We start from the raw sequence: 13,165 nt of genomic DNA on the forward strand, positions 1-13,165 counted from the left end.
CCAGTTCTTACAGATAGTACAGAGTCAGCAGGGAGGACTCTAAATTCTCCCTTCCAGCCACACCTCCAGTTGCTCATCGTCTGGGCTGAGTGATGGGCTTGGGGGGGTTTCTGTTGCCCTTTTTGGTTCCCAGTTCGCACCCAGGCAGAACTACATTATTCCTTTTGATTTTCCTTGTGTTTCTCATATAAAGACACTTCTCTGTCACCGCATGCCTGGTGCCCATCTGCTCTCTGTATGGAGCTGCTGTCACCACTGTGGAAGGAGTTGGAAGCATCAAAACCAGGCTTCACCCCGTGCAGGTGAGAGCGTACAGCCTAACTTTCTCACTGCTTCACTCTGTCTTTCTAATCAATGCCGTGTTGGCTGTACCTCCTAGGGCTTTGAGATTGCAGTCCTGTAAGTAGAAGCTTTGGATGCATATTGATCAAGATAATAATAACTGTTAAGTGATTTGAAAGAAAGCTAAAGATAATGCATATTTCATTAGAAGATTGTATTTCATCTGACTTTTTTCTGCTTGAATGATAACAGTGTGATCAAAACATTGATTAATGCCTATTAGACTGTGATGCAGAATAAATATTGCACAAAGGGTATTATGCATAGAATAAAACATCTCTGAGGCTAATAGGGTAAAATTCAGGATTATTCCCTGTGGCATGGAGCTCTTTGGAGTAAAATCAGAATTGAGGGTGACTGTACCTGAGCACGAGGACAATTATTTCTCCAATTCTTAACTTGAAGCTGGAACACAGAGACTGGTTTTAAGAGTACCGTGACATGTGTTGGCAGAAAGACATCACTTCCTCTGTTATTGTCACGGGGGTTTGGAAAGTTACACATCCAGACCGACTAACACTGCGAATCCTTCTAGGCAGGAGGAGCCTGGATTTTAACCATGTGAGAATCAATTCCAGGAAGGTCAGCAAAGGCAAAGGCCCCAGCTGAACATACTAGCATCTCTGAGAAGGTCAGAGAAGATGGTCTCACCAAGGCTGATAAACCTGAATCCAAGAATTACACTACATTCTGAATCCAGAGCAGGGCTTCCCAAGCTTTAATGGGCCCAGGAATCAAATAAGTGGGAGCAGACCCACAACTTCTTACTGTACCTTTAGGATAGCGAAATAAGGACATTTGGACATTTGCCCAGTTGAGGCTGTAACCCTCTGAGTACACAATTATTGTGTTACGGACTCACACTTAAAAGAAAAGCATGCAGGAGTTCCCGTCGTGGCGCAGTGGTTAACGAATCCGACTAGGAACCATGAGGTTGCGGGTTTGATCCCTGGCCTCGCTCAGTGGGTTAAGGATCCGGCATTGCCGTGAGCTGTGGTGTGGGTCACAGACACGGCTCAGATCCCGAGTGGCTGTGGCTCTGGTGTAGGCTGGAAGCTACAGCTCTGATTGGACCCCTAGCCTGGGAATCTCCATATGCCACGGCAGCGGCCCAAGAAATGGCAAAAAGACCAAAAAAAAGAAAAGGAAAAAAAAGAAAATCATGCACCTGCAATGTGAGCAAAGGCTATCAAATGAGTGAAAGAAATCTTTTCTAAATATTAAAAATAATAATAATAAGCTGGGAGCTTGTTAAAAAAAAAAAAGCAGATTCTGGGTCAAGAGGTTTGGAGCCGAAGCATGAGGTACCATGTTTCCCACAAGCTTCCCAGGGTGGAACGAACACTTCTGGTCCACAGACTACACTTTAAACAGCAAAGATCTAGGATACAGACCAAAATCTTGGACCTTTGAGAATAGGGCTCCTTTGAGCCAATACAAAATAATTCAAAGAAGAGAGTAAGGCAAAATCAATAGTGGAGAATCCCGGAGTTAATCAGAAAGCGGTCTCCACGGTCAGAGCCAGCTGGGAAAGACGTGGGCGTGCTCAAGAAAACTGCTTTTGAAATCACACGCACGTTCCTCGTGATTATTGATTTCTGGAGAAGTCTTCTCATTCTGGGAATGGAGGCTGGGCATTCCTGATTCCCAAGGAGAAGAATCTCAGCCCTGGAGCATGAGAAGCGACAGTGATGCTAGAACAGGGCTCCGGGGTCACCTCCTCCAGGAGCGGCAGAGGCCCGGGGACGCCACTCTGCCCAAGGGGAGGATGCACTGCTCAGGGAGCGGGTTCCACCGAGGCGAGGGAGACGCAGACTGTGGGCCCGGCGGGAGGCAGGGGCAGCAGGGAGGCAGGGCCTGTGACCACCCCCGTGTCCTTCCAGGAGAGACTTGCCAAGAGCCACGGCACCCAGTGCGGCTTCTGCACCCCCGGGATGGTGATGTCCATGTACGCGCTGCTCAGGAACCACCCGCAGCCCTCAGAGGAGCAGCTCCTGGCAGCCCTGGGGGGTAGGTTTGCCCGAGGCCAGGTGGGGGTGTGCCTCGGGCTGCTGCTCCCCACAATGCCACCCCCAGCCCCGCTCAGGGACTCCCCTCGGTTGTTTCTGACGTAGCTGCCTTTCACCCAGGAGCAGAGAAGAATGTCTTGCTGCACAGAACTAAGACATCTTGGCCCCATCTTGACCCCTCACTTCTCTGCCAGTGACTTATGTGGCTGCCATCCTGCAGGCTCTGATGACGAAGCACCACAAATTGGATGGGGTGAAGGGGCGGGGCTTACAACAGGAATTTCTCCTCTCACAGTTCTAGAGGCTAAGAGTCTGAAATCAAGGAGCCAGGCAGGGCCCTGCTCCTTCTGAAGGCTCTAGAAGAGGGTCCCTCCTTCCCTCTTCCTATATTCTGGTGGTTGGCGTTCTTTGGCTTATAGATTTGTCACTCCAGTCTCCGCCTCGGTCTTCCTGTGGCCTCCTCCCCTGGGCTCTGGGTCCACATTCCCTTCTATATAATCTAGTCACTGGACCTTGAACCTTTAGGGCCTCATCTTAACTTGATTATATCTGCATCCCTGCAGATTTCCAAATAAGGTCACACTCACAAGTTTCAGAGGTTAGGACCTCAACAGATCTTTTTTTTGGGGGGGGGGGGGGGACACGATTTGACCCATAACGGAGTCCTTCATGTATCTAAGGGATCCTTTAAATTTTGCAGTGGTTAAGTTACTACAGAGGAATTCATAAACACATCCCTTTCACAGGATAAATAAACCTCACATGCAGGTGTCAACAATCTCCAAACAAGACATCTGTTAGATACACAACGGTTCTTAGAGCGCACAGGGCACACTCTCCTATCTGCCAGTTACTTTTACAGACTTCCTGTACCCTCTCTGCTCCGTTTTAGAAAATCAGATCAAGTCACCTGAAACCCTGCCAGCCTGAGGTCCTTCCGCAGCTCCTCCCCCTTCGCGGTGTGGCCACGCCTACCTCCTTCACCTGCCACTCAGAGAACCTGGCTTCCGGAACTCAACCTTCCGCCTCAGCTCCTTGATCCCCGCTGGCCCGTCTCCTTTCAACCCTCAATCCTCCGCACGATCCCACTTCTACACCTTTGCTCATGCTGCTCTGTGAACCTCAAATGCCCCTCGCCTGCTCTCCACCCACCACGGCTTGCTCATCCTTCAAGCCTGAGCCTCATTGTGAAGCCTTCCCAGATGAACTCCGTTCCACACGGACCCCCCTCCACCCCATCCTTGCCCATGTCTTCATCCTTGGACATCTGAGGTCCTCACTCACCACCACGCAATCGACTTACCCGCAGACCTCCTAAATGCAGATTCCTTGGCCTGTCCCCCAACATTCTGATTCAGGACATTGCAGGAAGGCCAGGGACTTGCATTTTAGGCAAATATCCCCGGGAAATTCTGATGCAGTGACCTAAAATCCACTGAGAGGCACTACAAACAAGCTGCCTAAGGCATGATATTTCACTCAAATAGAGCCTTAGAAAAGGCCTCTATTTTCTTGTTTAAGGATCCCCTGACTTACATAGTATTTGAAATATAGTTGTCGATAGATTCGTGTTAAATGAATGAATGAATAATTTAATAGATGGTTGCAAGTGAATGCACCAGAGAGACCATTAACTTTTTTGGAACAGTGAATAAAACTAGAATTGTTGGGGTGGGAGAGATAATTGTCTAAGAAAAAAAAAAGCAGTAAACCATCTGGCAGATATTTAAGTATTCTCAAAAACAAAACGAAGCACCTGTGTTTATTTTAACTTCCTAAAGAAACCAGTAAAAATAAAGCCTACTGATAACTGCTTCTTCTCTGATTAGGTAACCTCTGCCGCTGCACTGGGTATCGGCCAATTCTCGAGAGTGGAAAGACCTTTTGCTCGGTGAGTAGGGGGCTGTGCGGATACTCTTCAAAGCGAGAATGACCGACAGGCAGGTCCCGGGCGCTTGCGCGTCCCATCTTCTAGTGCCACACGGGGGAGCCAAAGTTGACGCGCTGAGAAATGAACAGCTTGTAAACCCATCAACTTGCTGGTGTAAATGGAAAAGCATTTGTGAAATACAAATAAAGGAAGTTAAAGGAAACCTGGCTCCCTCCGGAATGTGGGTGTTATCCACCTTTCCAGACACAGACTCTGAGGATAAAGGCAAAAATATAGTCAGAGACCCACCCTGCCACTTTCCAGCCCCAGGGAACTTTTTTTTTTTTTTTTTTTTTTTTTTTTTTTTTTTGTCTTTTGTCTTTTTTTGTCTTTTGTTGTTGTTGTTGTTGTTGTTGCTATTTCTTGGGCCGCTCCCGCGGCATATGGAGGTTCCCAGGCTAGGGGTTGAATCGGAGCTGTAGCCACCAGCCTACACCAGAGCCACAGCAACGCAGGATCCGAGCCGCGTCTGCAACCTACACCACAGCTCACGGCAACGCCGGATCGTTAACCCACTGAGCAAGGGCAGGGATCGAACCCGCGACCTCATGGTTCCTAGTCGGATTCGTTAACCACTGCGCCACGACGGGAACTCCCAGCCCCAGGGAACTTAATGGCTAAAAGGAGCAGGAGCTCCTGTGGGAATACCCGAGGCTGCTACGGACTAAGCAAGAGAAGACTGAAGGCCCATCACAGAAGCGGTCAGAGTTTTGAGTGAGAGAGGAAGCGCTACTACCTTGGCCCAGCTGGTTTTGCTCCATGGACAGAAGTAGGAAGGTGACAGCCTGAGACACTTGTGCAGAGAGGGAGAACTGAAGTGCCTGGAAGAAATTATTTTGCTAGAAACTTAGGAGAAATTATTTGAGGAAGAAGATACAAGAGGTAAGCTTGGAGGAAATGAGAAATGAAAGAACCGGCAAATGGAAAACTTCTTTAAAACTGATTGTTGGAGTTCCACTTGTGGCTCAGTGGTAATGAACCCAATTAGTATCCATGAGGATGCAGGTTCGATCCCTGGCCTCACTCAGTGGGTTAAGGATCCTTCATTGCCATGAGCTGTGATGTAGGTCGCAGACATGGCTTGGATCCTGCAAGGCTGTGGCATAGGTGGGCAGCTATAGCTCTGATTCGACCTCTAGCCTGCGAACTTCCATATGCCACAGGGGTGGCCCTAAAAAAAAAAAGAAAACAAATTAATTGATTGTCCATTGATTCCCAGTCCATCCCAAGCAGATCACAAATGTCAGGGAGATCTGTTTCCAAAATGGTTTTAGTTTTTCTTTTTTACATTTTTTTCTTTTTCAAGGTCCTTATATAAATGATAATACTTAGTATTGTCGAATCTTATATATACTAGAGAATGCATAAATTGCTCTAAAAAGCAACTTATAATTGACTCTACTACTAGGAATTCACCTAAGAAAAAATTCAGGGATATACTCAAAGCTGTGCATGTAATGAACAGAAATGTTCATTATGTTATTTGTAGGTATAAAGTGTTGGGGGGAAAAACTTAAGTATACATCAATAGCAAATGTTACAAATACATTACGGAATAACCAGAAGATGAACTATTATGCAATCAGCAAAATTATACTTTAAAGACTTTTTAATGATAAGCAAATAAATGAACAAAACAATAGGCAAAAAAAATGAACAAAAAACCAAAGTAAAAAGTATATTCTGGAGTCCTTGTTGTGGCTCAGTGAGTTAAGAATGGGACATTGTCTCCATGAGGATGTAGGTTCAATCCCTGGCCTCACTCAGTGGGTTAAGGATCCAGCATGGCCACAAGCTTCAGTGTAGGTCTCAGATGCAGCTCGGATCTGGGATTGCTGTGGCTGTGGTGCAGGCCGGCAGCTACAGCTCCAGTTTGACCCCTAGCCTGGGAACTTCCATATGCCATAGGTGTGGCCTTTAAAAAAAAAAAAAAAAAAAAAAAAGTATATTCTACCATAAATATAGTGCAAATATATATTCTATAAAAAACTTCAGTGGAATAGAGTAATGATAGTTTATTTCTTTGAAGCTTTTCCATATTCTTTATTATTGTCTTATGCAAGTTATTTTTATTATGTATATATCTATATATTCTATCTGTATCATTTTATTTAAAAAAATATATTAAAAAAATCTTATGAATACCCCTTTCCAACAGAAACCACCCAAAATGACTCTAAAAATTTGGAATCTCATTTAAATTGCCAAACTCTTCAAGGCACACACCCCATTTACATGTTTAAAAGTTTTTCGTCTCAAGGCATTTCCCTGTCCTAGGAGTCAAATGGCTGTCAACAGAAAGGAACAGGAAAATGCTGCCTGGATCAGGGAGAAAATGATTCTGCCTCGCTCGACAGAAAAAGTGACGTGAGTCCCTTTGTTTCATCCTCTCCCCGAGAGCACCGCTTAATGCAGGCCAGTGTGGAAGCTGTGTTTGTTGGTTTTGATGGTTATTCTCTGCTTTTCGTACACACGTCTCAAGTGCGTATACGAATGAAGCATGTTCATGTGGGAGCTGGGTAAGGTGGAGGTTCAAAGCCCAGGCTCTGACTTTCCCCTTCCCTCTCGGGAAGGCTGAAACAATGAAACATACACCACTCAGATGAGAGAAAAAATACCCACCCCAACTCTGGGGAGTCCCATCCTAGCCTGGCCCTCCTCGTGCAGGGCTGTCTCTCATCCCTGTGTCCCCTTTGCAGACAGAGGGCACTGCAGCCTCAGGAAGGCTGAGGAGCCCATCCAGAGTCACATGGCAAGTTCACGGTCCCGTAGCAGGGAAGTCCAGCCTACACCCAGTCTCTGGCTCTGCTCTCTGAGAGACACTAGTTTCCACAAAAGACTCTCTGCCAAGTTCCTAAAGGAATTACTTAGAGAAGTTAGAATGTGGGACGTCTGCTCCCTGTAGACAGAGAACTCTAAGAGAACAGAGCTGGCCTTATACGCAACCGAGCCTGGCATTTCCCAGCTCTGTCTCTTTCTATTCTTCACATCTACCTTGTCCCCATCCTCGGCCTCCCCCATCACTTTCCCTTGGTCTGGGGAAGCTGTGCAGTGGAGCAGGGGATGCCCCAAGGAAGGGGGGCTGCACCCTCCCCAAACAACTGCACCGAGGACCGCTTCTCCCTGGAGGGCTCAGTTCATTTTAAAGTCTGAGTCTTGATTTTGCGGCCTCAGGAATTCAATTCGGGCCATCATTGCGCTCTGGGGACCACCTGAGTCACTTTCATCAAACTCAAAAAAAAAGCATATTTAAACTGGACTATGCCCTGATATTCATTTATAAAGAGGAAACACACTTTAAGGTGGATCTTATGATCATTGAGCCACGTGACCTTTCCCTATAGGGAAATACACGTAGGAAGCCGCATTGTAAGTGCAAGGTCACTTGGTGGGTATGGAGGCAGAGCAGCTGGCTAAGCTTAAGGGTAACATTAGAGAAGAACCCTGTCCATGAGGTGGACCTGCTGCATGGCAAGCTTGTCTATCCTGTGACATCTGCCCCAGGATGCTCCCTTCTCTTGAAGCTATGTTAGTTTCATCTGCAGGGGAGCTGTGAAGTCTTGGCCTAGCCCCTATTTAGGGGAACTTGAAGTCAGAACCTGGGCTTTGAACCTCCACTTTACCCAGCTCCCACATGGACATGCTTTATTCGTATAGCTCAGGTCTTCAGCTCTGATTCGTTATGTTTGTTTTACATTTTAATTCTCAGACACTGTCTTATTTCTAGATTTTGTAGGTACACATTAATGCGCCCCAGGTACTGCCCACACTTTTAATTCCAACTAACACAAAACAGATCCTTTGAGAGTTCCCGTTGTGGCACAGTGGTAATGAACAGACTAGGATCCATGAGGATACTTGTTCGATCCCTGGCCTTGCTCAGTGGGTTAAGGATCCGGTGTTGCTGTGAGCTGTGGTATAAGTCACAAATGTGGCTTGGATCTGGCATTGCTGTGGCTGTGGCATAGGCCGACAACTGTAGCTCCTGTTCAACCCCTAGCCTGGAAAATTCCATATGCCACAGGTGCGGCCCTAAAAAGCAAAAAAGCAAAAAAATTAATTAATTAATTAATTTGAAAAAAACAGATCCTTCAGATGTTGGTCAGTAATGCCTCAGTCTGGGATCCCACTAGGACCCTACACAAAGAACAATTGTAAGTTTTCCTTCTAGAACCCAGGAAGACTTTAGAGAGAGAGGAAGAAAAAGAAAAAAAAAAAGGAGGGCATGTTGGACAAATGTCAGATCATTTAGAAAACCGAGCTATAACCTGCTTGTCACAATTACCCTTCCAAATAGGCATTATTTCTATTTAGTCTCTAAAGAGGGTAAGTCCCTTTCCCATTGGGAGGGCCAGAGAGCCAGGCTGTGGCAGAGCTGAGAATGAAGCCAGATCTCTCTGCCCCCCATGTCCCCTGCTTCCCCAACTTCACAGCACCCCCTTGCCCTGTATCCCACAGGGCTCTCCTTACTCTCTTTAGGAAGCTTTCCCAGGAGTGTTCCCAAGGCCAAAACATATTTGATTCCTACAAGATTGCAGTTGGAGTAACTTCTTACTGTGCTTTAGTTTCCTAAGAGATAAAATGGAAAGAATAATTTATTTCTTTGTACAACTGTTGTGAGGATTAAATAAATTATTAAGGAGTTTCCCAGGGACCTATCAGTTAAGGGTCCAGTGTTGTCACTGCTGTGGCTCAAGTCACTGATGTGGCGTGGGCTCAGTCCCTGGTCTAGGAACTTCTGCAGGCGCAGCAAAAAAATAAATAAATAGAATAATCAACAGGTGTAAAAGCACTTGGGATGTAAACACTCCACAAATGTTAACGATTATATTAAAGCAAGTGGGGTGTGTGGGTGTGTGGGTGTTTACACGTGGTGTATATGTCTAGGGTCATTTTCTACTTAAACTATGGGACTTCTTTGAATCTTGACTTGACAGATGAAGAGATAGAGGTTGGGGCACAGTGAGAAGATTTCCTGAACTTGTTTGCCCTCTGGTTGTTTTCAATAGACTGTCTTGGTGTTTCACAGGGTACTGTTTGAACTGCTTCTTTAGCAGAACACGCCCTTCTTTAGCATCACATTAGTGTCAAATCAGTATTGATGTTATAACAAGATTCTTGTTTAAAACTATATGGTTTGGAGAGTTCCCGTCGTGGCTCAACAGTTAATGAACCCAACTAGTATCCATAAGGACATGGATTCGATCCCTGGCCTTGCTCAGTGGCTTAAGAATCTGGCATTGCCATGAGCTGTGGTGTAGGTCACAGACACGGCTCGGATCTGGCATTGCTATGGCTGTGGCGTAAGCCAGCAACTACAGCTTAAATTCGACCCCTAGCCTGGGAACCTCCATACACCACGGGTGTGGCCCTAAAAAAAAAAAAATAAGACATAAAACTATGTGGTTTGAATTATTTTCCCATATAAAGAAAACTGGAGCGTTATTACTATGTTCCTTTTGCCTGACTGATGTAAAGAATTATGATGCTGTTTCCACTTGAGCGGGGCTGACAGAACCATCTTCTTCTGCCCTTTATAAAGATTTGCACAGAGTTATTTGCGAATGAGGAGTTCCAGCCCTTGGACCCCACCCAGGAGCTCATATTTCCCCCAGAACTCTTGGTAAGATGATTTGGGTGTTTTGTGTGCTTGTTTAAATGTCACTGGTTATAAGCTCGGTTTTCTGAAACCAGCCTTTCTGCCTGTGAAATTATCAAATTGTGGAAATCCTTGATTGAATCAGGGTGCCTGTCCTTGCGCAGCTCACCAAGCCCTGACTGATGCCCAACACATATCCCCTGAAGCCTCAGCTAAGGCTATTTTCAAAGTGATATCATCATTAGTCTCATCATTGTCATCTGCCATGTGTCCCTATTGACTGTCCCAAGCAATCCGGTTTTTCTCGGCTTCTAACTTAGTCCTTCCAGCCCCTCCAGGACATCGACCCCAAGGAGCCTTTCCAGGGCCTCCTTATCCTTCAGCCTTCCCTCCATCAGCATCTCTTTTTTTCTCGAACATCCAGTGGTCCCATTCTATAAAATACCTGTTTCTGAAGGGTTTCTGATGTGTTTATTCATGCATTCAGCAAATATCAATCATTCAGCAATGTACCAGGCACTGAATATACAGCAGGGGACAAAACTCACACAGTGATCTGCCCCCGATGAGCTTGTAATCTGGTGAGAGAGACAGGCAAGGAGCAAGATCATAGATCAATTACAGAGTGTGTCAGCAAGTGAGAAGGAGAACAGAATAAAATGGAGACAGGGGATAGGGTGCAGCAGGTGCAATTTCAAATACTGGCCAAAGAAGCCTTCTCTGCGAAGGTAGCATTCGAAGATGGTCCTAAAGGAAGTGAGGGAGGGAGTTCCCACTGTGGCTCAGCAGTAGCAAACCCAACTAGTATCCACAAGGACTCAGATTCAATCCCTGGCCTTGCTCGGTGGGTTGAGGATCCGATGTTGCTGTGAGCTGTTACGTAGCTTGCAGACACGGCTCAGATCTGGTGTTGCTGTGGCTCTGGCATAGGCCAGCAGCTGTGGCTCCAATTTGACCCCTAGCCTGGGAACTTCCACATGCCACAGGTGCAGTCCTAAAAGGCAAAAAGTAGAATAAAATAAAATAGGAGTTCCCGTCGTGGCACAGCAGTTAATGAACCCGACTAGGAACCATGAAGTTAAGGGTTCGATCCCTGGCCACCCTCAGTGGGTGCAGGATCTGGCGTTACCGTGAACTGTGGTGTAGGTCACAGATGTGGCTCGAATCCTACATTGCTGTGGCTGTGGCATAGGCCAGCAGCTGTAGCTCTGATTGGACCCCTAGCCTGGGAACCTCCATATGCCATGAGTGTGGCCCTAAAAAAGCAAAAAAAAAAAAAAAAAAAAAAAGTACTCATTCAGGTATATGAGTTTGGATTTCAGAGAAAAGGCTGAAGACTTAGGAATATTAGTATAATTATGATTTTTAAGACCATCATACTCAATTACATTAAATTAATCTATACCACAGCGTCATTGATGGGTACTAGCTCATATTGTCCCTTGTCATCAAAGAACTACATATTAACAAGTCTTAAGCTAAAGGGGTAAATATCTAATTCTGGAATGTCAGCCATTAGCCAGTGGGTGGAGTGAGTATCTTTTTGGTCAAGGGGACCCCAGAACTTCTGAAAGCTCTCTAGAGGAGCCTACACCTCCGCCTGGGATCTGTTATAACCCAGGAAGACAGATGTGCCCACATGCACACACACTTGTCATTTGCAACTCAGAGAATGGCAGAGAACCCAGAAAAACGAACTCTGACCTTTCGTGGAGAGAGGGTCACCTGGATCTCCCCTGGGACCCTCAAGGACCTCCTGGAGCTGAAAGTGAAATATCGGGACGCTCCTCTCATCATGGGCAACACCTCACTCGGTGAGTGATTCCGACAGTTCTCAGGCCGCCATTACTGCCCAGCTGGCCTTCCTGTCCTCTCCTCTGTCACAGCCTACGAAAACTAGTTTTTAAGGATAAAAACCTCATCTTTTTAAGTAAAAATGGTATCATAATAATGTATCACAAAACGTGCTATTATATTGTATCGTATGTGTTATATAATTGCTTATATAATAACATTGTATATAAATGAAAATACTAGCATATATATGCTATGTATACTTTCACATGCAAATTTTATATACAGTATTAAAACTATAGTACAAATAGGATACTATAATATACTAAGATGGTCTCCCAAACTGGAGGCACATATATCCTGGGAGGGTGCAGTGTAACCCTTGGCGATGTGGGGGAAGAGTATAGGAGGATTGTTTACCATTTAACTTACCTTGTCCTTTTTAATTTTGTTTAGGTTAAATAGTGAATAAAGAAAATAGGATTTTATAAAATGCATATGAGTATATTAACAATACATACCCAAGCTTAAGAAGTCGAGCTTTGCCAAGAGCTCCGAATGCCCCGTGGGTGCCCCCAAACCACAGTCCCTCCCTTCCCCTTCCTCTCAGAGCTACTCATCAGCCTGAATATGGTGCTGATCCATCTCTCCTTCCTTTTTTATCATTTTACCACATATATTTGTGTCCCTAAGCAATACGTTGCTTACTCTGGCATATTTTTGAACTGCACATAAATAGATTGACATGGTGTTATTTTTCTGCAGTTTGCTTTGTGCACTCAGCATTCTTGAACGGAGATTCACCCCTGTTGCATGTAATGACTGGATGCTATCGTGTGTCCAGGACACAATTTGCTCATCCACCCTATTGCTCAAAAACGTAGAATGTGTTCCAAGTTTGGGCTATTAAAAACATCTTTATATGTTTCTCCTGGTTCCCATATGCAAGAGTTTTCTACGAGGAGTTCCCTGGTGGCCTAGTGTTTAAGGACTCAGCATTGTCACTTCTGTAGCTCAGGTTCCATCTCTGGCCTGAGAACTTCCACGTGTCTTGGGCATGGCCAAAAAGAAGAGTTTTCTAAGAACTTCTCCTCCATTTTATTTCCTATTTTTATATACATGTAGTGAGTCTAAATAAATACATATAGTGGGAGAGCATGCACCATGAAATTACTTGGCAGGGTGTATGGCCACTGCTTTCACAGCTATACACATTTATTGCCAGTTTTTAAAATTAGCATCTGAATAGTTTTATGAGGAACTTTCAATGCCAAAAAATTGCATTTTCTCTTTCCTAACTCTCTCTAAAACATATTCTGCATTGACTTTCAGGACCTGCAATGAAATCCCAAGGACGTTTTCACCCAATTCTACTCTCTCCTGCTAGGATTTCTGAGCTGAGTGTGGTGTCTAAAACAAGTGATGGTGAGTTCCAGGTGTTCTTGGCAAAGTATCAATGAACCAGTCCCTGCACTATGCTTAACCCTTGTC

General features: G+C 45.3%; 1 protein-coding gene and 1 long non-coding RNA gene across 5 annotated transcripts in view; one reads left to right on the forward strand and one right to left on the reverse strand.

The window, feature by feature from the left end:
• The window catches only part of LOC146396078 (uncharacterized), a 1,511,729-nt gene that overhangs the window by 503,218 nt on the left and 995,346 nt on the right, over nucleotides 1-13,165 (reverse strand). The window lies entirely within an intron of this gene.
• Nucleotides 1-13,165, forward strand: part of AOX2 (aldehyde oxidase 2) — a 90,230-nt gene that overhangs the window by 2,622 nt on the left and 74,443 nt on the right. For 3 of the 4 annotated variants that reach the window (NM_001308472.1, XM_084998172.1, XM_021074624.2), the window contains 7 exons: nucleotides 194-302; nucleotides 2,226-2,352; nucleotides 4,181-4,242; nucleotides 6,559-6,648; nucleotides 9,824-9,904; nucleotides 11,550-11,694; nucleotides 13,007-13,099. In NM_001308472.1, coding sequence (NP_001295401.1) covers nucleotides 194-302; nucleotides 2,226-2,352; nucleotides 4,181-4,242; nucleotides 6,559-6,648; nucleotides 9,824-9,904; nucleotides 11,550-11,694; nucleotides 13,007-13,099 — 707 coding nt within the window. Of the gene's footprint in view, nucleotides 1-193; nucleotides 303-2,225; nucleotides 2,353-4,180; nucleotides 4,243-4,514; nucleotides 4,545-4,880; nucleotides 5,164-6,558; nucleotides 6,649-9,823; nucleotides 9,905-11,549; nucleotides 11,695-13,006; nucleotides 13,100-13,165 lie in introns of those variants that run through there. The other variant, XM_084998170.1, reaches the window with a different exon arrangement.

This window comes from Sus scrofa, chromosome 15 (assembly GCF_054392235.1).
Source record: "Sus scrofa isolate SSC_HxYL_T2T_F1_AM1 chromosome 15, Sscrofa_HxYL_maternal_Yorkshire_Landrace_v2.0, whole genome shotgun sequence".
NCBI classification, from domain to species: Eukaryota; Metazoa; Chordata; class Mammalia; order Artiodactyla; family Suidae; genus Sus; species Sus scrofa.